We start from the raw sequence: 27,199 nt of genomic DNA, 5'->3' as shown, positions 1-27,199 counted from the left end.
TTATAGAATCTTTTCCTTGGCTCCAGAGATTTGAAATTTCACAGTGATGTGCTTTGATATTATTCCTTTCCATCCAGTAGGGTGGAAATTCATAGTCTCTTTTCTTCTAGAAATTTGTATGTTTTATTTGGGGAATAATTTAAAACTATTTCATAAATGACATGTTCCTCTTTCATCCTGGAACTCTTTCCAATCATGCATTTGATCTCCTGATCTGTTCCCCATGCTTTTTGTTACTATTATTGTTTGTTTCTTTTGTTTTTCTCAGTAGGTTCTACTCCGTAGCCCTGAAACTTGCTAAATCCTCCAGTCTGGCCTCAAATGTTTGGTGAGCCTCCTGCCTCTGCCTCTTGAGTTGCTGGGATTTCAGGTGTGAGTCACTACGCCTGGTTCTGGTCCTCTAGCTTTAATTAAATAATGTTTAATATTTAAAAAGATATCTTTATCTTTTTCCGTCCACTTTTTGGGATATTGCTTAGCTTTATCTTCTAACACTTCCCCTGAGTGTCTTCATTTCTGTTGTCCTGAAGTTTGTTTTTCATTTTTATTATCATTCCTTTTAGTCCTGTTCCTGTCCGTTTGTTCATAGCATATACAAATGTGCATATATACATCATGCATACATATGTACAAATGCATATCAGTCTTGTACCTGTTCTTCTGTTCATAGGATAAACAGATATATCCATATATGTATGTATATGTACATATATATGCCTTTTAGTCCTGTTTTTCTTCTTTTGTTCATAGAATATACATACATATTCATGTATATTTTTTTCTGAGCATATTAAGAACAGTGGTTTTTGACATCTTTGTCTCACAGTTTGTATTTGCTCTACCTGGCCTTTGTTGGGGGGGACCTTTTTTTCTCATTCATTTGCTTCTGTCTGTCAGGTGAAAGGTTTTTCTGATAGACTTCTTCATTGTGCTAGCTTGAGCCTGGGGACTAAAAATGTTTCCTAGGGCTTCTGAACACGTGAGGAGGCATGCCTACTGTGTGTTGCATGACTGGCCTTTTGGGAAACCTTCAGCCTGGGTAATTTTGCTGTTCTTCTCTGAGACTGTCTACAATCCTGCCTGCCTCTACTGTCAGGATCTCATTGACTGGGCTTATGGAGACGTCTTCAGTTTAGTCCCCCTTTCGTGAGTCAGATTTTCTAACTGAATCATGTCTGTTTAAATAGCACTTTGTTTTTATTCTGTACATATCACAACTGGCCAGTCTTCTGTTAGGCTTCTATGGGGGCAGTTGTGTCTTGGAGCTGGGATAGGGAGGGGATGGGGGCACCACTGTTTCTGAAACATCTTTTGGTCAAGTCCTCACCTTTCTCCTTTACTCTTGGGGGGTGGTGGGGGGAGAGAGAGAGAGAGATTGATTGATTGATTATACCAGTATTTGGGGAATTTGTGACGCTGAGCTGGTCTAGTCCCTCTTACAGAAGCTTAGGATGGGGTGCAGCTGCCTCTGTGCTCCCCAGCCATTTGGAGCTATCTGTGTGCTTTAAAGCTTGCCAAACTTGGAACTTCACTTCTTGTCCTGCCATGCATGCTGCTGGGAGTGCAGCTCTTTAAAGTGGGTGCAGCGGAGGCCTGTGAAGAACAGCATGAGACATCCTCGATCTGGCATCTCTGTCTTCTCTGTCCAGAGCTGAAAGGTGCCGGCAGATCCCCCCGCAGCCCTGCTGTCCCCCGCTTTCTTAGCTCGTTGAATGGGTGCCCTTTCTTACCGGCCAGCTCCCATGGTACCAATAGTAATTTTAAATATCTTTTTCCAGCAAACGTCACTGCCGCCTCCACTCCTACCCACCTTGGACGGTGTGACCGATTTGAGTTTGAGTGCCACCAACCAAAGAAATGTATCCCCAACTGGAAACGCTGTGATGGCCACCAGGATTGCCAGGGCGGCCAGGACGAGGCCAACTGCCGTGAGTAGTCAGAGGGCACGCTTGCAGGTGGTTTGCTGAGAGTCTAGCATACCATGGCTATGCCTCGTTCCCTGTCACACACCCCCATCACTCTGCGTAATCGTGTTATTGTGTTGTACTGAGCTCTCCATGAGGGCTTTGTTGCATGGATCTTACTCATAGCTTATGATAGTGAGGTTGGTTTTAATGACTAGATGGTAAATAATACCAGGAGCAGGTCCAGCGAAAATATTTTCTGAGTTAATAAGAAAAACACCTTAAATGAGGGGAGATGTGTGTGTGTGTGTGTGTGTGTGTGTGTATACATACATACATACACACACACACATACATACATATATATATTTCTGATTGAACATGTTGAATTCCTAAACCACCTGTTGGTAAAGCCATGACCCTCCGTGTATATATTCTTTCTTCTGGATAAAGCATGTGGAATGTGCCAGCAGACACATCACTCCCCAAACCCCAGTAAGAAACTTTGATTAGCCTCTTGGGTAATTGTAATTGGTGAGAAAATAGTAAGCTACACAGGGAACCTGAGGCCCATGGAAGGTTCCACCGCATTACAACCATGAGCTGAGTTGGCAGCATCCTGGTCCCAGCTCTCTAGGTGTGTGCAGAGAGGCTTTCTGGAGTATGTGATGGAGGAGACACTGGTTGCCCTACTGAGTCTCTCAAGAGGCAGAGGAAAAAGCAGCCAGCCAGAAGTCAGAACACAGAGCTCCTGGGGTCACATGTCTGATCCTTTCCTACCCAGTTAACACCTTTTGGTCACTGGCTACATAGGCTACTTCTGACCTGAGGGCTCAGGGGATGGTGCAGCTAAAGTGGTACCACTGTGCCTGCTGTCAGCCTGCCTCTCTGCGAGTGGGCACTGCTCCTGCTTGGGGCTTTGTGCTTTTCATGGGTTCCCTGCCATCTGATTGCCTACTCACTGCAGACATAGATGTCCTTGCCAGTCACATGCCCTTTCCTGCCGTGAAGACACTCCATGCTCGTCTCCTTCTGCCCGGTGGACATAGAAGAGTGGTGTCCCTTCTACTTTGGCAGCAAGTCTTCTCCAGTCCAGCCCCTGGCCTGCTTCCATCTTTTTCTCTTAAAATAAAGTTGCCTTTAAAAGTGAAAAACTGAGGGCTGGAGGGATGGTTTAGTGGTTAAGGCATTTGCCTACAAAGCCAAAGCACCCAGGTTTGATTCCCCAGGAGCCATATTAACCAGATTATTAACCAGATGCACAAGGGGGCACATATGCCTGGAGTTCGTTTGCAGTGGCTGGAGGCCCTGTTGTGCCCATTCTCTCTCTCTCTCTCTCCCTCCCTCTCTCTCTCTCTCTCTCCCCTCTCCTCTCCTCTCCTCTCCTCTCTTCTCTTCTCCTCTCCTCTCCTCTCCTCTCCTCTCCTCTCCCCTTCTTTCTGTCAAATAACTAAATAAATAAATAAAATATTTTTTAAAGGAAGAAAAAAAATGAAAAACTGAGCCCCAAATAAAACCTAACAAATCTTGCCATTTCCTAATGAAATCAGGTCAAAGACCGAGGCTAATCATTAATTTCATTCCTGTGATTCAACACTTAGCAATTTTATGCAACCCAGAAAGGTCACATGCAAAGTGGGAAATGCTCACAAATGATTATAAAATGTGTAAATACTGGCTAGCGATAGAGCTCAGTTGATAGATTACTTGCCTGGCATGCATGAGGACCTGGGTTCTGTCCTTAGTATCTCATAACCCAGGAGTAATGGTCCATGCCTGTAATTCCAATACTTGGAAAGTCAAGGCTGAAGGATCAAAACTTCGAGGTCATCTCCCACTACATAGTGAGTTCCAAGACAGCCCAAACCAAACCAAAAGGTAAATGCTTAACCCGAGACTAGTGAATCAGGAGCATGCTTGGCAATCCGTCCTTCCAAAAGTGCTCTATCTTGTTCTTGGCATCAAACAAGTTTGGCAATCACTACTATCTTGAACATTTGTCATGTGTTCAATAACATCCTCAGACTGGTGTAATAGCTATTGGCCCACATAGAGTGGCTGGCATCCCCAGGCTGCTGGGGATACAGTGCCTGGGTATTTTCAAGGAACTAACATAGTTCAGAGCTGGACCTTCCTAAAGCTAGTAGGAGCTGGTCAGGATGGCGCCCATCTGAAGGCCATGGAGGTAGATTGTTTTGAGACAGGCTCTTCATGTGCAGCTCAGGCTGGCCTTGTTTGTTTGCTTAGAGATACTTTTGTTATGTTGCCTTGGTCACCTTCAAACGCTCTAGGCCCAAGAGATGCTCCTGCATCACTTCCATACACAGACATGCTCCGTGATGCCTGGCTCTGAGGGGGGGTTTATTTATTTTATTTTTTGCAGTAGGGTTTCACTGTAGCCCAGATTGACCTAGCGATATGTAGTCTCAGGGTGGCCTTGAATTCACAGTGATCCTCCTCCTACCTCTGCCTCCTGAGTGTTGGGATTAAAGGCGTGCACCACCACAGCCAGGTCTGAGGGATTTTTAATTGAGAGCAGTCGGTAGGTGTTCTGGTAGCGGGGACAGTGTGCATGGGAGGGGCTTACAGGAATAAAATAACAGGTCTATAGAGAGTTGTGGATGGGGCAAAGAGGAATGTAGAGAGGCAGACAGGAAGCTTGAGTAGGATGTCCTTGCAGGCACTCATGTAGTCTCCTGTGTGTAGGGAACCATGCAGGTTCTAGGGAGGGGCACTTTAGACATTGTGCACATTACCTTGCAGGGAACAGATTTGAAACAAAGGCTGAGATAGAAAAGAAAATTCTTGACTAAGAGCTTAACTTGCAAAGTGTATGGATTGTTCTTCTAACACTGCAATGGACTTTTTCAAGAACTGTTCTTTGACTTCCCACTTCTCCCATTTGCAGGCCAGTGTGGTTTATTTACTTGCTTTGTAGTTTGGGAGGTTTGTAAGGGATCCCACCGCTGGCCTGGCATCGGAGACCAGGAACGGAGGGAACCTGATGTGTCCCTCTTGGTTAGCACACTTGCACTCGTTATCTGGAACTCAGAAGCTGGACGATTGAGATCCCATGGGCTGGGGTGTCTGTGTTTGTCTTTTTTCTGTGTCCATCTGCTTCCATTTCCTGTTTTTCTCTGCTCAGCTGTCTCCTGTAGGCGCTCCGACGTTGTATGTTCTGTTGTGATGGTTTCTGATGCCGAATGGCCCTGCCCTGTCTAAAATGCCATGAGGGCTGCGGAGGTGGCTCCTACTTGCCTGGCTAGTATGAAGACCAGAGTTCATACCCCCAGAATTTGTATAAAGTGGGGTATGTATCTATAATCCCAGTGCTCCTACAGTGAGATGAGAGGTGGAGACAAGAGAGTCCCCAGAAGGTCACAGCCCAGCTAGCCTGGAGGACGCAGCAGCAAAGATCAAAGCGTCTGCCTCGAACAAGGTAGAAGGCAAAGACCACATGCGAGCTTGTCCTCCAACCGCCACACTGTGCCACGGCATGCAGTGTGCTTGAACTCACACACAAGAGCATGCACGCGCATAAGCACAGACCATCACACACACATGTGCACATATGTGTAAAAATATAAATTAAAAAGTAAAATGCCCTTAGTGAGACTTGGATAAAAATCAAATCATGTAGAAGGCGTGACTATGGTATCTGCAGGTGACATGAGACCGTCAAAGTTGCTGAATGTCTGGTGAAATAATGACTCACGAAGAAAAATTAGCATTTTGTGATGGGTTTTGATGTGTCATTCTATGTTCTCAAGTAAATCACATGTTTTTATCACTTTATTTTCCAAGTAGCCTTGTGACTTTGGTGTTGTCTCCTCTCAGTGATGGGAGGATTAAGGTTCAAAGAGGAAGCGGAGCATCGCCCTGCCAGTAGCACTTGATAGTTACTCAGGTGGAAAGTTGGGACCTGGCCATCATGCCATGCTGAAAGCCCTTACCCAGAGAGTGCACCAAGCTTAACGTAGAGGAAGTAAGTACAGGTTAGTGTAGACTCCCGCACTTACATGGAAAGAATGAACAAAGAGGACCCCAGGACATTGTAATAACAAAGCATTTCGACCCCACACTGCACTCACCAGAATGACGGTAGGAACATGCTCACCAAGTAAGCCACCACTTTGCCAGGTCCGTGTTAAAAATAATTAAGAGGAAAGGAAAGAGCGAGGAACTCCCTCCTGGGGGATAGCACCTCATTAACTGGTATTCTTCAAATCAGTGTTTGCATCCTGTTTCAAATGTGTCTTACAAGAGTGGGGCTTAGTTGGGGGTCTTAAATCAAGATGTGCTCTACCCACAATTCCCCTCCATCCATTAATGCAATCTCCTTATCAAAGGGAAAATGTGCCTTATGCAAAGCGATTCTCCTCAGAGCAGCTGGCCCACATTCTGTGCTGCGTGTCCGCCAGTCATGTCCATCAATCAGTTTAAAGATTTTCAGAGAGAAAGGACAACCTTATTTTGAAGTTCCAAACCCTGTGTTTTCCTGCTTCTAAAGTCCTGAGACAGTGTTTCCTAAAGAAGCCTCAGGTATCCTCTGCTTGTCTGACTCAGCTGCTGTCTGTGATATTTTCCGTGCTCCTGATAGACACTGATGGGGACCTTGTGTTTTATAAACGATCCCGTTGGGAGCAGCTCTGGACTAGACTGTGTAACGTGCAGTCACCTGTCCCCTCCACGTAAGTCACACAGAATCCTTTTGTGCTCCTTTCTAGCTCTGGCACTCCCTGACATGGCACATGTACTGGGTGGTTGTGTTTGTTTCTTCAGTGGAGGATAAGCTCTGTAAGACAAGGTCCTTTGTCTGCCACACACACCAGTCATCTCTGCCATAGATCACGGTGACTGCTTTAGGGCAGGTGCTCCCTCCATCAGTGCTCACCACATGGACGGATGAAGCCTGCTTGGGGCTTCTGAGACGACCATAGCAGTGGTCCTCAAGACTCCTTTATTCCATGGTGTGTGTGCGTGTGTATGTGGTGTGTACATGTGTTTCTGTATGTGCAGGTGCCCACATGGGTGCATGTGTACACACATGCACATGTTTGCACATGCATCTGGAGGCCAGGGCTCGATATCAGGTCTCTTACAGGTTTACTCTTCATTTTACTTTTTGAGACAAAATCTCTCACTGAACCCAGAGCTCATGGATTTGGCTGGACTAGCTATCCAGGAAGCCCTGGGGATCCTCCTGTTTCCACCTCCCCAATGCTGGATTGCAGGCACACACTTCCATTCCTGGCATTTTACGTAGGTACTGGGGATCTAAACTGAAGTGCTCATGCTCACATAGTCAGCACTTTAAATTGAGGTTCTCACACAGTCAGAACTTTAAGGTTCATGCTTACACAGTCAGCACTTTAAACTGAGGTTCCCATGCACACACAGTCAGCAATTTAAGGTTCTCATGTTTACAAAGCCAGCCTTCAAGCTCCTTTTATAAAAATATTTATCTGCGGGCTAGAGAGATTGCTCAGTGGTTAAGTGCTTGCCTGTGAAGTCTAAGGACCCCGGTTTGAGGCTCAATTCCCCTGGACCCATGTTAGCCAGATGCATAAGGGGACACACGCATCTGGAGTTTGTTTGCAGTGGCTGGAGGCCCTGGTGCACCCATTCTCTCTCTCTGTCTCTCTCTGTCTGTTGCTCTCAAATAAATAAATAAAAATTAAAAATTAAAAAATATAATAAAATTTATTTGTTTACTTATTTATAAGGATAGAGAGAAAGAGAATATGAATAAGAGGAGATGGGCACATCAGGGACCCGTGCCACTGCAAATGAACTCCAGATGCTTGCACCACTTTGTGGATCTGGCTTTATGTAGGTACTGGGTAATTGAACCCAGTCTATCAGGCTTTAGTAGCAAGAGCCTTAACTGCTGAGCCATCTCTTCAGCCCTCAAGCTCCGTTTTGTTGTACTTCTCTCTGTCACAGAGTCCTTGCCTGACCACCTTCCAAAACAAATGAACATTAGCTCAGCATGGCATAAATTTCTGTGATACAAAGCTTTTCCTGGAGAAGGGGGATTGCAGTTACAGAGATCCTCATAATGGGTTATAAGGTATCTCCCTTTCCCCTTTGTATCCATGCGCTGAATCTGTGCATCCAACTACCAGTAGATTGAAAGTCCTTCTTTCCTCTCTCCCTTCCTCCCTCCCTTCCTCCCTCCCTCCCTCCCTCCCTCCCTCTCCCTCCCTCCCCCTTCCCTCCCCCCTCCCTCCCTCCCTCCCCCCTCCCTCCCTTACTTTTTGAGGCAAGACCAAGGAGCTGCCTTTCTTTTTTATGCTTGTATACACACAAGAGAAAATCGGTGTGCCAGGGCCTACAGCCACTATACTCAAACTCCAGACACATGCGCCCCCTTGTGTGCATATGTGAGTGTGCGCACTTGTGTCACCATGTTTCTGGCTTACGTGGGACCTGGAGAGTCAAACATGAGCCCTTAGGCTTTGCATGCAAGCACCCTAACCACTAAGCCATCTCTCCAGCCTTGGAAATGGTTTTTACAACATTGTACCCATATTGAAATGTGGAGGCTTTTTTCTTATCATTCTCTAACAAAACAGTGTACAATCTATTTATATAGAAATTACACTGCATTTTGTATTATAAGTCACCTAGAAATGGATTTACATATATGGGGATATGTGTATGTAATATGCAAGTATGACACAATTTTCTATAAAAGCTTCAAGCATCCTCAGAGTTTGGTATCTATGGGGTCCTGGATCCAGTCCTCTGTAATCATCGAGGGATAACTGGGTCAATGACTGTATTGTATTTGCTCCCTTTTACAAGTGCTAAACAAATCTGTACCTCTGAAGTCATGCAGAAAGGTCTTAATTCTTTCACATGAAAATTCATCAGTTGGAGACAGTTGACATAATGTGCCTTAACCCTCTCTTGTTATGTCCCCCTTCTCTGGCCAATCCTGTATGTTTTTAAATCTTGAAAAATACCCCTGAGGCCCTGAGCCCTGTGGCTGCTGTCTTGGGAGCAGCACGCACTCCCCATGTGTGCTTCACGGGATGGTTGACATGAGTAGAGACAGTGCTCCCGGTAGAAGACACGCTCTCCTGTCTGGAGCACTTGTTCTAGAACAGACATCCCCAGTCCTGGCTACTTCTGCGGAGTCACATGGAGCTTGTAAACAGTGCACATACCTTGCTGCAGTGGGTTTGGGACAGGTTCTAGGAGTCTGTTTTTTACAAGTGTCCTCACACACTGTCAAGAGTCAGTACAGTAAATATTCTATGTGTAGACTATTATAAGAGTTCAGCAGTGGTGTCTTTGGTAATTGCTGCTAGTGTTGAGAGCCTAGCATAGAATTTTGAGGCATGTTTAAACAAATTTATTTAAACTCTTTTGGATCAAAGTCAGTTTGTTTTTATACTTGGGATTTGTATGTATGATATTGAATGATATTGCATAGCAGTGCATGGGAAACTGGCTTTGTGTACAGGGTAGGGAAGAAGAGCTAAGAGGGATTTGTGTCACTAGTGCATTCTATGGAGTTCTTACCATCTGAGCTTGGGCAATCGAGACAGATCCCCTGACATAAGAGCTGGGCCGATGCTGAAGTCAGAGTGTGTATGAGCCATACCTGACCCTTGTAATATATGAACACCCACATGGATGGAGTGTCTTGGAAAAAAGAAACATTTATTTTCTTAAATCACAGTCTGGCTTGGCTGTTGCTGGGCTAAAACCTGGATGTAGACAGACAGGGTAGGGCTTTTGGAGGCTCTCAGGGGGTCTGCTTCATGGTTTGTCCCAGCATCTGGAGGCTGCCATACACAGGTCCATATCCTTCCTCCACCGTGGAGCTAGCAACTTTGCACTGGCCTGACTCTTCTGTCTTCACATCCCTCTCTTTATGTCACAGCAAACATGAACGCACACCTAGGATTAGATTGTACTACCTGGATAATGCAGGATCCACTTGTCTGTCATGGTCCTTAATTTAATCCTATTTACAAAGTCCTTTTGCCATATATGGAACACAGTAGTAGGTTCTAAGGATTAGTATGTGAAAAATCTTTGACTTGGAGACATGAGGCTGACTTTGGACACTACTTGCAGTTCCTCTCACTGGGTCTCTTCTTGGTTCAGGATCGGGTGGGCTGGAGTGAGTCTGCGCAGAAGGCTTGACCCAGACCACCGTGGAGCAGCAGATTCCGTATCTGTACCCATTCTCTGTGTCCGGGTCTTGGAGTTGCTCACAATAAAATTGTCCCTCCTTCCTTTTCTGAGCCTGCCCTGCCAGGGAGATCATGAACTTTTGGTCATGACTTTGCTGTAGAACTACAGGACTATTTGCTTCCCATGTTCTTCCTTTTGCCTCCTTTTATTTCTCTGAAAACACTTCAAAGACCTGTACAAATAAAATTGCTGCAGTAAGTGGGCATACCCCTTAGCAGTATTGACGTTCCTCTGACTGCTTGTGCTGCTCAGCCGGAAGTCGGAGCACCGTTACCCCACTACAAATCCTTAGGGCCAGAAGCATCGGAACTATAGAGTCATAGAGCCAGTTTGCCCAAGCCCGCCAGGAATGATGGCGGGTACTTGCACTCTTTCACTCCTCCCAGATGCATAGCGATGGCACTGTCACCCAGCCTTACAGAGGGGGACCTTGCTGAAGTTCCCGCCAAGGAAGATGTCAACCCTGATTTCTACGACTAACTCCAGAGCTCTTACGCTTCCCGAAGGGAGATTGCAAGTGTTGGTTTTAAATGCAGCGGTCCCCACGGGGCTACATCCAGAGGTGTATTGTAGAGCAGAATCAGTTCAGTTCATTCAACCTTCTTTTCCTAATTATGGGTAAACCTGGGCCTGGCCTTTCCCCCGTGGGTTGAAGAAGGTCCTTTGTGTTTCAGCCACGCACAGCACCTTGACGTGTGTGAGCAGGGAGTTCAAGTGCGAGGATGGCGAGGCCTGCATCGTGCTCTCGGAGCGCTGTGACGGCTTCTTGGACTGCTCAGATGAGAGTGACGAGAAGGCTTGCAGCGGTGAGTGCCGCCCCACTCCACCCACCCAGTCAGGGTGACACATGTTTTGTGGGAACGTCTACTGAGGACCCTTCAGAACTTGCCCTCCATCTGAAAAAAACAGGCTTGTACCGAGCCCGGGAGCTCCGGGTGAGATGAGCCGTGCCTGACAAAACTTGCCTCCAGCCCCCCTCTGGTGTGGAAGACTGGCTTTAGTCTCCTTTCACAGCAGTCCCCACCTCTTGCTGACACACTGGGCATTGCTTCAGAGAGCCTCCAGTTGCTGGTAGGTTGACTCAGCCCTTCTATCTGGACTGCACTTCATACTTGATCCTGCAATGACATTGTCTTGCAACTTGTAGCATTTTCTATTGAGAATCAAGCTTAAATGGCCACGATGGAAAGCTTAGAAGAGCCTAGGAAAAGGTGTATAGGGGTTGTGGCTACATTTTCTGGAATATCTTTTTCAGGTAATGATTGTGGCCTCCTGACCATTTAGATTGTCATAGTTCTGCATGAAAGCAGGGACTCTCTGAGACCCACGGATGTGTGAGACTTACTTTGTGTTGTTTTTCCTTTATTCCTCTAGATGAGTTAACTGTTTACAAAGTACAGAACCTTCAGTGGACAGCTGACTTTTCTGGGGATGTAACCTTGACCTGGATGCGTCCCAAAAAAATGCCTTCTGCCTCTTGTGTATACAACGTCTACTACAGGTGGGCCCCACCTTTGGATTTCCTAGAAGTTCCCTGTGATGTGCGTGGTCTAACTTTTCTGGAGCTGGCGCAGATATCAGCCACAGCATGCTGCTTTGCTGTGACAGTATCTTACTTCTTTTGGTCAGGGTGGTTGGAGAGAGTATATGGAAGACCCTGGAGACCCACAGCAATAAAACCAATACTGTGCTCAGAGTCTTGAAACCAGACACTACCTATCAGGTTAAAGTCCAAGTTCAGTGTCTCAGCAAAGTGCACAACACAAATGACTTTGTGACTCTGAGGACTCCAGAAGGATGTAAGTATTATAGTATGTATGCATATATGTATGTGTGCGCACAAGCAAGCCAGCAAGCATGCGTTTGTGGTACTGAGGGGTGAACCCAGGCCCTTGCATATACCCGGAAACATTCTGCCACGGAGATGCATCCTAGTCTTTTGTTTGTTTGTTTTGTTTTTCCAGGTAGGGTCTCACTATAGCCCAGGCTGACCTGGAATTCACTATGTAGTCTCAGGGTGGCCTTGAACTCATGGCGATCCTCCTACCTCTGCCTCCCTAGTGCTGGGATTAAAGTCATGCGCCACCACTCCCGGCTTCATCCTAATCTTTTTAAATTGTATTTTGAAACAGGGTCTCACTAATTTGCCCAGGCTTGTCTCAGACTGGCCAGGTAGCACAAATAGGCCTCAACCTTGCGAGCCTCCTTCCACTGCTTTCCAAGAAGCTAAGATTAGAGGCATGCCTCACCACACCCAGTTTTTAAGTTTTCTTTCTTGAGGCAGGATTTCACTCTAGTCTAAGCTCACCTGAAACGTACTTTGTAGCCTATGTTGGCCTCGAACTCTTGGCAGTCTTCTTAGTTTAGCTTCTGAGTGCTGGGATTAAAGGTGTGTGCCACCATGCCTGGCTCAGTTTATAATTTTTTATGTCATATGTAAGACCTTAATCCCCCCCCCCCAAAAAAATACTTAACAATGTGGGAACATGCTTACCTTTGCCTTACATGTATAGAAGCATTGTAGCCAAGTTTTATGGTCACGTTTAAGTTATGGATGCTTATCTTCCTTACCATGGCAGAAAATACTCTTGTACTTTAGCAAATCCACTTTAGATGTCTTCAACCATTGCCTAATTTTCTATTTTTTTGTCTAGTTCTTGTTTCCATCTACCTTCCTTCTCTGGCCATTTCCTGGAATCTGGTATTCCTGACATCATCATCATCATGAAAGTATGAGGCACATTACCATTTTGTGGCTAGGTTTTAAAGAATTTACCAAATTTGTGTGTCTAGGAGGGTTTCTCATTTCCTTACTCTTCCCTTCAGACTGGTTGGCATGGTTTCGTGGGCTTATTCTAGCCATTTTCCCCATAGCCTGAGGCATCTTGAATATATTTATTGCCACTTAACTCATTCAGACATCTGCTTTGAAGGTGATCATGTTCATTTGGATGCAGAATTTCTGTGATGCTAGAAAATTAGTCGTATTCCTTGGCAGGCACACCCGTGTTCTTGGTTTTGTGGCAGGAGAGGCTGACGCTGCAGGGACTGTCATTCATAACTAAAAGCTCAGCATGGAAGTCCCAAGATCACTGGTGACTCTGCCTGCCCAGGTGATTCCGTCCTGTTGCCCAAGGCAGCCTCAAATTCACGTCAGAATTCAACGAGCCCTGATCTGATGTGTGGATGGAATACCTTGCATTCTAAAAGAAGAAAAGTGTCTTGTCAACATTGAGAATAAGCTGCCAGTGCTTCTAATAGATTGATACCAGTGCCAGCTCTGCAGTTTTTATTATGCTTGTTATTTTTTAAATTCCGTTTTAAAATATATATTTATTTGAAAAAGAAAAGAGAGAAATATGAGAAAGGGAGCAAGTACACCAGGGCCTCCTGCTGCTGCAGACAAACTCCTAGCACAAATGCCACTTTGTGCATTTGACTTTACATGGGTACTGAGGAATCAAACCTGAGCCCCTAGGCTTTGCAAGCAAGTGCCTTTAGTTGCTGGACCATTTTCCTAGCCTCTTATGATGGTTTTAAGCTTGGGAAGATTCCCCTAGTTGGAAACTGTGCATATGGGTTTTTTTTCTTAATTTGATTTATTAGTTTTCTTTTCATCAAATACAGGCAGTTTGGTACCATTGTTTAGGCTCACCTATGATCTACCCCCTCCCATTAGACCCTCCTTGTTGATGAAAATGGGTCGTGCATTGTGGACTTAGCACCCAGTTATTGGTATGCTAAATGTCTCTGCAAATCATGACCCAACATGTGACTCTGACATTCTTTCTGCCCCCTCTTCCGCAAAAGTTCCCTGAGCCATGTTGGGTTCATTTTTGGTCTGCTTCAGTGCTGAGGTGTTGGGGGCCTCTGAGGCTCTGGCTCTCTGATTTGGTAGGAGTTGATTTTTCTCTGCGTTGGTCTCCTTCCCCTTTGTGCTGGTATCCGGTTCACAGGAAATCCATCACCCTTGCTTGTTTCAGTTGTCCTTAGTTTCAATTGGGCCCCTTTTGAGGTATGTTGGGGCAGCTCTCTCCATATGATCTGCATCTATCTGAAAAAGAGAAGCAGATTCTCCAACAGAGAGTATGTTAGCACCCAGAAAATTGAAATAACACTTACTTTTTTGATAGACAGTTTGATAGGTGTAGGCCCTCTTGTACCCCATGATTGATGATAGCTTGATATTATAGAGTAGGCTTGTGTTTGGGTATGGTTCTGACTTGTTTCCCAGCTCCAGCTATGGGTCTAGTACCACTGAGTGGATCAGTTAGCCAAATCAAGAGTAGTTGGTTCCTCACCATGGCTGTGTGCCACTATTGCACTTGTGTGGGCATCACGTCAGGTTATTTGTTGCTAATTAGATTAGACAATGAGTTGCTTGGACAGATATTGGTCATTTCCCCCAGTCGCCCATGTAGCGCCTTCTGGCACTAGACACGCTGACTGTCTGGGGACTGACTCTCTCCTGGCTTCCAGCCATGCCGTTCGATTTTGCGTATTAGCTGCATATGGAATCTTCAGCAATAGGGTCTTACCACTGGCCTTTGGTGGGTCATCAAGTACTCTGACAGAAGTCTGTCATTGTTTTGGGAAACCTTGTAGGTTTCTCTGATCAAAAGCTCATTATGGGGCTGGAGAGATGGCTTAGCGGTTAAACGCTTGCCTGTGAAGCCTAAGGACCCCGGTTCGAGGCTCGGTTCCCCAGGTCCCACGTTAGCCAGATGCACAAGGGGGCGCACGCGTCTGGAGTTCGTTTGCAGAGGCTGGAAGCCCTGGCGTGCCCATTCTCTCTCTCTCCCTCTATCTGTGTCTGTCACTCTCAAATAAATAAATAATTAAAAAATTTAAAAAAAATAAAAAAATAAAAAATAAAAATAAATTTTAAAAAAAAGCTCATTGTGGATGGTATCCCTAAGCTGGAAGTGGGGGTTACAGGTCAGTGCCCACTAATAACTTGAGGAAAAACATAACTAATATACAAGAGTTAGAGAGGAGAGAGATAGAGGGGAGAGGGGAAGAGGGAGGGAGGGAAGATGTTGCATATGGGTTTTAATCTCTAGTTGACTCCTTTAATTTTTGCATGTGTAGGTGAGAGGTGTATGGGTGTTTGTGTGCATGTACGCACATATGTGTGCACGTGAGGCTGGATGTTGACGTTGGTTGTCTTTCTTGATTTCTCTCCAACTTTTTTGAGACAAGAGTCTCTTACTAAACCTGGAGTGCACTGATTCGGCCAGAGTAGCTGGCCAGCAAGCCCCAGGATCGATCCCCCGCCTCCATCTCTCCAGCACTAGGATCATGCCTGGCTTTTGTGTGGGTGCTAGGGATCCATACTAAGGTTTTCATGCTTATGTAACTTAACCTACTGAGCCATCTTCTGAGCCCCTAATTTTTAAATATATTTTTTAAATTTGTAATTGACATGCAATAATTCTACATATTTGTGAGTAGAGTTTGACATTTCAACATGTATACAACATGCATTAAGTACATCATGATAATTGTTATTCCACAGCTCCAACAGTTATTTCTTTATATTAGGAACATTTAAACTCCTTTTTCTTAGCTATTTTTTAAGTTTTTCGTTAGTTTTTGTTAGTCGTGGGCTATCTCGCTGTGGTGTTGAGCATTAATCTTTGTTCGTCTAGCTGTCCTCACCCATCCTCTCTCCACCCTTCCCTGACCCTCCACTCTTCCCAGAGTCTGGTAATCACTCTGCTTCTCCCCATCGTCTGTAGCGTCAACTTTCTAGTTTCTGCAAATAGGTGCGAATGTGCAGTGATTCTCTTGCATTGCCTGACTAGTTCACTCATATAATGTCCTTCTGGTTTTTCCATGTTGCTACAAATAACAGGATTTTGTTATGGTTTAATACTATTTCATAGTATATATGTACCATCTTTTCTTTTTCTTTCTTCATCTGTCCATGGACACCTACAGTGATTCCATGTCTTAGCTGTTGTGAATAGTGCTGGAATAAACTTGGGAATTATTGTAGTTACTTTCATGTTACTGCTGCCTTTTTGATGATAGCTACTGTGAGGGGAGTGAGGTGATGTCTCACAGTGTTTTTTTTTTTCTTTTAACTTTATTTATTTGAGAGAGAAGGGGGGTTAGAGAGAGGAAGAGAGAGAATGGGGCGCACCAGGGCCTCCAGCCACTGCAAATAAACTCCAGACACATGCCGGCCCTTGTGCATCTGGCTTATGTGGGTCCTGGGGAATCTAACCAGGGTTCTTAGTCTTTGTAGGCTAGCACATTAACCATTAAGTCATCTCTCCAGCCCTCACAGGGGTTTTAACATGCATTTTGATCATGAGTGACATTGTTTCTCATAAAACTTTTGTCCATTTACATATCTTCATTTGAGAAATGTCTATCTGTATCATTTATATATTTTGACATCAGATTACTTGTTCTTTTTATAGTTGTTTTAAATGTTTTATTTTTGTTTTAAGTAACATGGCCATTTTAGCAATATTAATTTTTCCAGTCCATGAAGAGGAAGCCACTTTCCTTCCATTTTCTGGCTATCCTCTTCAATGTCTCTTACTTGTGTTTTATTACTTGTTCTCTGTATGTGTAGGTGCATGTTTGTTGTGAGTGCTGTGTGCACATTCATGTGGAGGCCAGAGGACAGCCTCAGGTGTCATTATTCAGGCACTGAGGCACTGTCCACCTTTTTTTGTTTTGTTTTGTTTTTGTTGTTGTTTTTGTTTTTAAAGGTAGGGTTTCACTCTTGTCCAAGAATTCACTTTGTAGTCTCAGGTTGGCCTCGAACTCATAACAATCCTCCTACCTCTGCCTCCTGAATGCTAGGATTAAAGGTGTCCCAAATTCTCACTAAGCAGGCTAGACTGGCCAGCCAGCACGCCTGCACCTCACTAGCACTAGCATTATAACGATGCCAGTCTTCACCTGTGTTTAAATTTTTATTGTACCTATCTTTCATCTTGGCCTGTAGAAATGGCTCAGTGGGTAAAAGTGTTTGCTGCACAAGCATGATGACCTGAATTCTGATCCCCAGATCCCACATAAAGTCAGGGTGGTGTGTGTCTACAATCCTAGTGCACCTACAGCTGATGGGAGGCAGAGAGAAGTCCACACACCAGCTAGCTCGCAACTGAGAGACCCTGCCTCAAACAAGGTGCAGGGTGCAGACTGACATGCCAGGCTGTCCTCTGATCTCCACATGTACACCACGGCACATGCATGCCTATACTCACACACAGTACCACACACACGTCATGCAGAGGTTTGAAAAACAGGAGAGATATTTCATCTTCTTGGTTGAATTTACTCCTACTATTGTTGTTTAGTTTGAACAATTGTAAGTGGGATTTCTTTCCAGCTATTTTGATACTAACATGTAGAATTTTGTGTTGCTTTTGTGCCATTTAATTTTATTAAATTCACTTATTGGATCTTGACTGCTTGTTGGTGGAGTATTTTTCTATTTGTAAGCTCAAGCTGTCTGCCAGCAGGGAGAGCTTTACTCCTACTTGACTCTTTTCTAGTGCCTGACAGCCCTCGAAACCTCCAGCTGTCACTCCACAGTGAAGCAGAAGGTGTGATCGTTGGTCACTGGACTCCTCCCATGCACACCCATGGTCTCATTCGTGAGTACATTGTAAGTACCTACCATGAGTTGGTGCCAGTATTGGAGTGGCAGAGATTTCTGGGTGCTTTGTGTGATTAGATCTTCTTATGACATTGTGGATAATGCCCCATCCATTGAAACACTTTTCATCCATCTTCTCTCCCTGTCTGCAAGATATTAGGTGCTCCTGACCATTGGGTTCTTTTGCCTCATACTGTCTCATTTCCCTTTAGGTGGAATACAGCAGGAGTGGTTCTAAGATGTGGGCCTCCCAGAGGGCTGCTAGTAACTCCACAGAAATAAAGAACTTACTGGTCAATACCCTCTACACTGTCAGAGTGAGTATCCACACTGACCTGACCAGCTGGGCAGTCTTAGTTGTGACCACCCCATGCTTCACTTTCAAAGATATGTATTACTCTTCTGCCAACTACTCGGCTTGCTGTCTTAAAGGGGAGGTCAGACTTCCCTCACATAACCAAGGCCTTACAGTAATGCTACTCCCCTTGCTTGCATCCAGATACCCCGCTAGCTTTCTAGTTCCTATACTTTTGCACTCACCTCTTTTCCTGCTTATCTTTAACTTCAGAGTGATATGGAACTAAGTGGAATTTATGAAGTGATTTTGTGAGGTTCTTATGAGGTGTAATGTGAATTTCTTAGCACAGAGGAGATAGGTATTGTAGAAAATATATTTGCTTAAACCATTAAGCACACACCCTGTAGAAACACTTTCACTGATAATTTCTCCTGATGTCCCCTTCATATGTGTGTATATGCATAACTATGTATGGATACAGGTCTCAGAGAGAACACACACATACACACTTGCCCTTTAGAGGAACCTGGGTATCTTCCAATCAATATGAATTTCATTTTCTTAGGACTCTTATAATTTCCTTTGCATCTTTGCCCTCTATATTTCAGTTGCTGAGGTTCTTGAAACCCTTTTTTTCAGCCCTCATTGCTAAATTCTTAACCCATTAGTTCACTCAAGATTCTTGCTGCATGGTGTATTGCTTTTATTTCATACTAATTCCCACTCTGATTTGAAAAGGTGGCTGCGGTGACTAGTCGTGGAATAGGAAACTGGAGCGATTCTAAATCCATCACCACCATAAAAGGAAAAGGTAAATGACTCCAGCACTTGAAGATTCAGATAGAAGCCCTCTGGACATGACTGTCAATCAGACGGGGAAGGAAAAGCATAGATTAGAAGGCTTCATATGGCTGCCTGTTCCTTAGGACAGGGATACTCCTGGTATCGTCTGTGCTGGAGCTGAGAAGCCCATCTAGGTGACCACTGAGTGTACTTTTCCTCCTTGGGTTGATGTCCACTGGCCATTAGGACAGTCCCTTTGTGAGCATGAGCAACTTATACCACAGGAGCCTCTTTCACTAAAGGGACTAACTGTGGACAGAGTTTATACATGCTCATTCATGTCATTATAAAGAAAGCCTCTTGCTGACATCTGTGACTAACCCTGGTGTCACTGGCAAGCTGTGTCAGGGGTGGCATCCAGCAGCAGAGCTGGTTCTCGGTGTTGTGCAGCACTCGTGGCTCTGCACACAGCAGCTCTCCTATTCGGACCCTCAACAGCTATAGGATCAGATTAGGAAGGGAAAATAGATCTGTCACTTACTCTAGACCACCAAAGCAATGAATGGACCCCTCCCCCCATGTCTGTCTCCAAAGCCTGTGCTCTTAATCAACCTGTTGCACACATCCCTCTGGGCTGAGGCACTTGCATCCCCTGGCCTCCCTGCTTACCAAATGGCTGCTCCTTAACCAGCATGTGAGCCTCACTGGGCCCAGGTCTGGTCTGTTTTGCTCCACTCTATCCTTAGTATCTAGTGGAGAAGGAAGACTGAGTTGGCAGGTGGTGCATTGAAGCAGCTGACTGAAGAGTCTTGGTGCCTCTTGGACAGTAGTCAGCAGCTCATCTCCCTGAGTGTGTCCCTCAGCTTAGCCTTGACCCTGGGCACTTTCACTCCTGTACTTGCAGATATCAAAATCAGATGAACACTGTGGCATAGAATAGGATTGAGTGCTGTGACTTTACTCTGAGCCTGTGAGAGGCTCTGAGTCATGGAGAGTCACTCTAGGTACCTCTGTGTTCTGGAATGTGAAGATAGGGCAAGAGGCAGCCAGACAGTACTGGTGCCAGCTTGTGGGCAGGACAGATACTTTCAGGAATTAAAGAGGGTGTGCTGAACTCATACTCTCCTTATCTTATTTCTTTCTACAAAATCTAAGTGAAAGCAAACTGACCATGCAGCCCCAAAACGGGATACTCAGGAAAATCACCCTTTCCCTTGATTCCAACTTCTGCATTGGAAAATCTCCATGTGTGGTGTTCGTAAACCTCTTCTGTCTGGCTTTGCTGTCTCAGCTCCTCACATGTGTTTTGGCTAGAGAGTATGTTCAGAGGAACTCTGTGCTGCATCAGAAAGCACTTCTGTGAAATACCTGTGACCTGGGATTGTCATGACTTAAAAAATAAGGACAAAGACAGCACAGCAGTGATGTCAGCATGAAGTACCAGTGTCTTTAATGAATGTGTAAGAAGAACAATGAGCAAAGCCATTTAACAAGCATTTCTTTTTAAAAAATCTTGTATTTATTTATAATACAGAGAAAGAGAGAGAGAATGGCCATACCAGGGCCTCCTGTACTGCAAATGAACTCCAGATGCATGCAACACCTTGTGCATCTGGCTCACATGCATTCTGGGGAGTCAAACCTAGGTCCATAGGCTTTGCAGGCAAATGCCTTAATTGATAAGCCATCTCTCCAGCCCAGCAAGCTCTTCTTACTTTAGAAGCACCATGCCTCACATTTTACATGAGTTCTGTGCAAAAAGAATTTTTAGCCTAACTTTATAGCTGAGGAAACAGGGCTTTAGGGAGGGTTGGGACCTGCTTGGAGTTGCCATGATTAAAAGTCAGGCTGCTTTCCCATAATATTGGTGGCTGTTTGACTGTAAGTGGGCTGCCTGAAGCTTCTCATAGTCTTCTGGTCATTGTATTTTTCTCAAGACTGGTTTAATAGCCTGTTTGAACATAGGAGGGATTCCCTCAGATTTCAACATGTCTTCTACTGCAGCACTTACTGCTGTGTCTCTCTTGACTTTCCTTTATTAAGGCTGTGTTCTTTGGGTCACATGCAGTTTGTCATTTAAGTAGCGTTTCTGATCATGTGTGTCCCCCAGAGCTCTTACATGATGCTAGGCTCAGCATGCTCAGCGTTCTTGTGGGTGGGCCTTCCAACTGAACCCATGGGGGCTTTTCTCTTGCCTGTATTCTCCTCAAGCCCTCAGATATGACCTTGAGCTCCTGTCCTGGAGAAAATCAATTGTATATTAAATGAGACTTCACTGGAAAGGAGAAAAGAAATAATAGTTGCATGTGAAGCACTGTACACATATTATCTTTGTTTACTTGCCAAATTCTGTGAAATTTAGACCTATGAGTCAGTAGACCACGTGAAGATACATAAATTGTTATTAATTACACACCTATGAAGTGCCAGGGAACAAGAATTCAAACTCAGGTTTTCCAGGCTCCATGGCCACCTCTTTTCCCAGTCTGCCACAGAGACATTTGCTATTTTAAATAGGGTTCATCCTTCACCAGGTTGGCACCCTTCTAGAAGGACATGAGGCTGCTGCAACTTCATTGGTTCTTATAAAGATGGTACTCACGGTGAGCCCAGCCTCTTAAGAGCAAGCTGAAGCTGGGCTGAGTGGAGACATGGGCATAATGGGACTTTTCTGCTCAACCTAATTGCTAGGCTAGCTGACTGAGCCAAGACTGTTGTGTGCTCACCAAGCAATGGTGGACTCGACCTCACTCAGTGAAACGGTGGTAGGAAAGATAGACGGGTAAACCAGACAGCCACAGAAATGCCCTTTCTTCCCCAGCTGAAAAGCCGCTTTGTCTGTTGAGTTGAAAACCATGCGGTTCTGCCTTCCTCGCTTTTCATCATGTGCCTTCTCTCTTTGAATGCTTTTTGTTTTCAGTGATCCCACCACCAGATATCCACATTGACAGCTGTGGTGAAAATTCTCTGAGCTTCACCCTGACCATGGACAGCGATATCAAGGTAATATGGAAATCTTAAACTGGCGAGTGGGCGGAGCTTTCTTTTGTATGAGAATTGATAGGACCCAGGCAGTAAGATTAGACAGAATGAACAACCTCATCTCATGAAGCCAAAATACCAGACCGAGGCTGGTTCCTTCCCCCCACGAAGAACAACTTGAGTCTCCACATATAATTATTCTGCCATAGCCTGGTGCCTCTTTTCTTTAACCGTATAATTATATGGTTCACAGCTACAGTGCAAATAAAGAGTTGGTGCTAACGGAGAGTGTGCTCTGTAATTTTCAGCTTTATTGGATTTCCTGGTGCTTGGTGCTAGCGCAGTGGTTCCCACAGTGGAGGAGCAAGCTTCTTGGGAGAGCTGAATACCCAAGAAACACATCTACCTCATATCCTGTATAACCCAGTTCCTCCTCCTCACCACCATTAGTCCCTCTACTTGCTCACCTGCATAGCCCAGTGCACCCTTGTTGTGTGATCTCACAAGCTGAGATCGACTTTCCATAAGGTTATTTCCTGCCTACTTGCCCCTCCTCACAAGCATTCCTCTGAAGCAGTCTTCAGAGTTCTTGTGACATTCCCTAACTACAATTGACGATCAAGTTCTTGGCTTCGAGGAGTATTGATACAGGAAATGACCTAAATATGGTTCTTATCTGTAGTTGTCATTCTTGAAAACATTTTTGTCTTGTGTGCTGTCCTGTGTGGAAAGACTCTTTGAGCAGAGAACATGGAAAAGGCAGTCTTTCCTGATGCATGGAGCTCTCACCAACCAGCCCTTTGTATTGAACTCTGGGTCTTGGCTACAAGGACAAGCTGAACTAATATTTAATTACTACAGCCTAACTTTTTTTTCAGTGTTTCCTTTTTCCATATTTGTTAATTGGTTGTCTTTTTTCTATAGCATTATTTTGTGTATTGAACATACTTTGTACATGTCTGTATTTAGAAACATATAAATTATAACTAAAGTTACTTAATGGCAGCACTAATAGAAGTTGGTTAAAAAGCAAAAGTAAACACCTGTCCATTGGAAGAGATGAGACACTTAATGAAACAGTAAAGAGGGGACCTGTTTGTCCTGCCTGTGTCAGTTAGTCACAGTACATGCTTCCTTATTCTTGGCAGGTCAGTGGCTTTGTGGTGAACCTCTTCTGGGCATTTGATACCCACAAGCAAGAGAAGAGGACTTTGAACTTCCGAGGGAGCTCACTGTCACATAAAGGTAACACCTTGGAGCTGGCTGATGCATGAGCAGAAAGTAGTAAGACTCAAGCAGTGCTTTCCTTCCGGCAGAGCTAGTGTAGGAAAGGGAAGGATCTCTGCAGAGATGGTTCTAATGGACGGTTCTTCTCCATGAGGACACTGTAAGTACGCTCCTGGCTCCAGGGAGAAAGGCTTCACTCTCTAGCTCCTCAAGCCTCCTTCTAACCTGAAGAAGAACCATCAAGAAGCCAGAGTCACTTTCTGCTCGTGGTTTTTCCATAGGAATCAGCTCTGTTATCTATTTGCTTCCTGGCACATTATCCCTCCACTGCATGTCATAGGTAGCACAAGGATTAGAACGTGGTTGGCATTCAGTAAATACATGTCAACTGAATGAATGAATAAACAAACTGAGGAAGGAGGTAGTTCAGTCTTCTTTTGGGTCTGACAAAGAACAAGTCTCAACTACAATTCTTTTTGTTAAAGATTTTATTTTTATTTTTATTTATTCATTTGAGAGTAACAGACAGAGAGAAAGAGGCAGAGAGAGAGAGAGAGAGAATGGACGTGCCAAGGCCTCCAGCCACTGCAAATGAACTCCAGACGCATGTGCCCCCTTGGCTAACGTGTGTCCTGGGGAATCGAGCCTTGAATTGGGGTCTTTAGGCTTCACAGGCAAGCACTTAACCACTAAACCATTTCTCCAGCCCTCAACTACAATTCTTATGTCTGAGGATGACCTAACACACAGATATGAATTTACTTCTAAGACAAAACCTTCAATTCCAAATCTGCCTGTGAATGTTGAGGATAACATGGGAGTTAGTTACTCTTTTCCTCTTCTAGCCTGTTTTTGTGAAGTACTTTAATCATAGTTTCATTCACTCCTTGTTAACGTCTTATGAAATATAAGCTATAAATGTGCTTTTACCTTTTTTTTTTTTTTTGGTCTGGGAATTGAACACAGAGCCTTGTATGTGCAAGATAAGCTCTTTATCATTGAACTGAACCAGCCTTGGTAGTTTGAGACATTTTTAGCTCAGGCTGGTTTTGATTTCTTTATTGCTTGGGCCAACCTCAACTGGTGATGCCTCTGGCCTGCCTGCCTTGTGGCTAGGATTACCACTGTGTGCCAGCCTCTCTGCTTGAATAATTTGCCCAACAAGATCATGCAAGGGAAAAGTAATACGGAGCAGCTACACCTAGGCTTCTGGTGTTGCCGTCAGAGTTCTTGTCCATCTCCCCAGTGACAATTTTTTGTGAGGTACACACATATTACACATATTACAAAGGTGAAACTGAGGTTCAGAAAATGATCAGTTTCCTCATCTTTCCAGTTCCAAAGCCAGTGATCACAGTCCCCCAGTGTTACCACCAGGAGAATCATTAGGATCAGCATGAGAAGTCTCTGTGGCTGGTGCCTGAAATCTGTGAAGGCCTAGCTCGTCCCTAGGCATCATGCCAGGCACTTTACGAAAATGTTCTTTTTTAATCTCTGCAGCTGCCAGCTGCTATAAATGCTATTCTTTTTCTCCAGCTTACAAACAAGGAGATGGTGTCACAGTATATCACAAAAGATAAGCAGTCAAAAGTGTAGGCTCACTCCTTGAATCCCCCATCCTTCTGATTACACAAGTGACACTCCAGCATGCCCTCCCCTTTGCTCACTCTCTTAAGAAGGCTTTCACCCCCTGATTAGAAGAGAATATATGTTTATTTCAGAAAATTTAGAAAGCAGAAAATATAATGAAACTTAACATTTTCTATGGTTTCACTTGAATTTATGATACTGCTATATATTTCTTTTTTGTATGTTTTTAGTTTTTCTAAGGAAGGGTCTCATGCTAGCCCAAGCTGACCTGAAATTCACTCTGTAGTCCCAGGCTGGCCTTGAACTCACAGCAGTCCTCATACTTCTGCCTCCCAAGTACTGAGATTAAAGGCACGCCTCACCATACCTGCCCATATTTCTTTTAAATATGTATGTATGTGTTTTTTATTAAGTAGAAGCTTTGTATGGACACATTATGCATTGCTACCATGTCCCTCCTCCCTGCCTCCATTCCACTCCTCAGTGGGATTGCTGGTATTCACCATGGGGTTGTGGGCTATGAGTTATGAGAACAGCAGTCAGTCATGGGGGAGGGGGGGGTATGGAGGCAATGCCTCTGGATATTCCCTCCCATCCTGGTCCTCTTACAATATTTCTGTTTCCTCTTCAAAATTCCCTTAGCTTGGGTAGATGTGTTTTAAGTCTGTTCTAGAGTTGAGCCCTCAGAAAGTTCTGGATTTCTGATTTGGTATGCTTTGAGTATCCTCAGTGTCTTATCACCATCACCCTGGCCCAGGCTGCCAGGCTCACTGTGGAAGCAGCGCTCTTGCTCCTCTTGCCCATTCCTCTAAAGTTTCTCCTGGGCCCTGGCTGATGTGCAAGGCTTGGCTCACCTCCTGCCAGGGAGTCAGCTGTCTTTTCTTGTTGGGTTGATAGATTTTGGTGGTCCTCGGTTTTCGCTGTCTTCTGTAAAGGAAAACCAGATCCTCCAATGGAGAGTGAGATCATCATGGGATAAAGGAAATAGGCATAGGTAATTAAGAGGTATTTTGATGGGTGTAGCCTCTCTTTTGACCAAAAACTAGTGGGAACTTCTCATTGGAGTCCATGATCCTGGTTTCCATAGGATTCTGACTTGGTTCCCAGTACAAGCTGTGGTTTTCTTTCCACCTGTTGGGTCACTTGGCCTGACTGACCAAACTGGAGGCTTGCAGTGTGCAGTTTTGCTTTTATCACTGATGGATTCTCTCTCCTATAGGGCTGTATGCAGTGCATCTTTTTCCAGCTTTCTGTCAGCTGGTCTACTGGGAGAAGGTTTTCAGCTCAGCCTCAGTTTGATTTCTCAGTGACCTTGCAGCCCAGGCATGTGGAGTCTTCAGCAATAGGGTCTTATTATCTATTCCTGGTGGGAAACCAAGAGCCTTGGCAATGGCCTGTAATATTTTGGGGGCATCAAGGATCTCCCTGGCCAACAACTCACTGGAAGGTATCCCATCTCTGACAGTGAAATTTTTCTTATAACAGTCTGTGGTTTCTAGGTGTGCCATTATCCAAAAAAGTAGGTTTTCATGTGGCTTATTAACAATATCCTGAATTTTGAATACCCCTGTGGGATGCCATGAGTCAATCTAGAACTTGCAGGGGAATGGGTGGCTTGTGTTAGGGGTGAGGGGACCTTGTAGGTCTCTCTGACCAACAGCTCAATGTAGGTTGTAAACAATTTCTGGTACTGGGAGCTACAAGGCAGAGCCATATGTTTAGTATTAGGCTTCATCCCACCCTCTCCAGGACCCTTCTTAACAGACAACAACCCCCCACATATACCTAGTGAGGGTTATATCTTTTAGTCTACTTCCCAGGAGGAAGGTTTCTATTAATTTTAAATCATTTAGGCTTTAGTTTTATGTATAGCTTGCCCCCATATCCCCATTCTCCTTCTCCCAAACCCTTCCATCCCTATTATCTGTCCCTCAAGTTGTCTACCAGGTATTCCTGCAACTCAAGCTGTTCCGGGTTAGGAACCACATATGAGGAAGGACGTGCAGCATTTGTATTTCTGTGCTGTTGTGTATTTACTTAGTATGATCTGTTCTAAGTCCATCCATTTTCCTACAGATTTCATTATATCATTTTTCCTTACTGTTGAGTAGAATTCCATTGTGTAAATGTACCACATCTTCATTATCCATTCATCAAACAATGGACATCTGGGTTGATTCTAGTTCTTAGCTATTGTAAATAGAGCAGCTATAAACATGGTTAAGTAAATATTCTGCAGTACAGAGTGCAGCCTTTAGGGTAGATTCCCAGTGGAGGAATAGTTTTGTACAAGTTTTCACTCTGTAACAGTGAGGTTTGCATTGCTGTTAGAAACCCAACTAAGAGCAGCTTGTGGGCAAAAGGTTTATTTTTGCTTACAGGCTCAAGGGAAGGTCCACAATGGCATTGGCAAATGATGGCATGAGCAGAGGGTCGACATCACCCCCTGGCCAATATAAGGTAGAAAAAAGCAACAGGAGGGTGTGCCAAACACTGCCAAGGGGAAACTGGCTATAAAACCCATAAGCCTGCCCCCAACAATACACTGCCTACAAGAGGCTTTAATTGCCAATTTTC

The 27,199-nt window shown here is 44.6% G+C and overlaps 1 protein-coding gene across 2 annotated transcripts in view; it reads left to right on the top strand.

Annotated features, from left to right (window-relative positions):
* The window catches only part of Sorl1 (sortilin related receptor 1), a 181,478-nt gene that overhangs the window by 135,244 nt on the left and 19,035 nt on the right, over window positions 1-27,199 (top strand). For both annotated transcript variants that reach the window (XM_045145521.1, XM_004667350.2), the window contains exons 32-40: window positions 1,779-1,928; window positions 10,793-10,924; window positions 11,493-11,619; window positions 11,748-11,917; window positions 17,639-17,751; window positions 17,955-18,059; window positions 18,779-18,851; window positions 21,744-21,826; window positions 22,954-23,050. In XM_045145521.1, coding sequence (XP_045001456.1) covers window positions 1,779-1,928; window positions 10,793-10,924; window positions 11,493-11,619; window positions 11,748-11,917; window positions 17,639-17,751; window positions 17,955-18,059; window positions 18,779-18,851; window positions 21,744-21,826; window positions 22,954-23,050 — 1,050 coding nt within the window. The remainder of the gene's footprint in view (window positions 1-1,778; window positions 1,929-10,792; window positions 10,925-11,492; window positions 11,620-11,747; window positions 11,918-17,638; window positions 17,752-17,954; window positions 18,060-18,778; window positions 18,852-21,743; window positions 21,827-22,953; window positions 23,051-27,199) is intronic.

This window comes from Jaculus jaculus, chromosome 3 (assembly GCF_020740685.1).
Source record: "Jaculus jaculus isolate mJacJac1 chromosome 3, mJacJac1.mat.Y.cur, whole genome shotgun sequence".
NCBI classification, from domain to species: domain Eukaryota; kingdom Metazoa; phylum Chordata; class Mammalia; order Rodentia; family Dipodidae; genus Jaculus; species Jaculus jaculus.
Note: the sequence above shows the minus strand (reverse complement) of the source record. Positions and strands in the feature narration are given on the sequence as shown.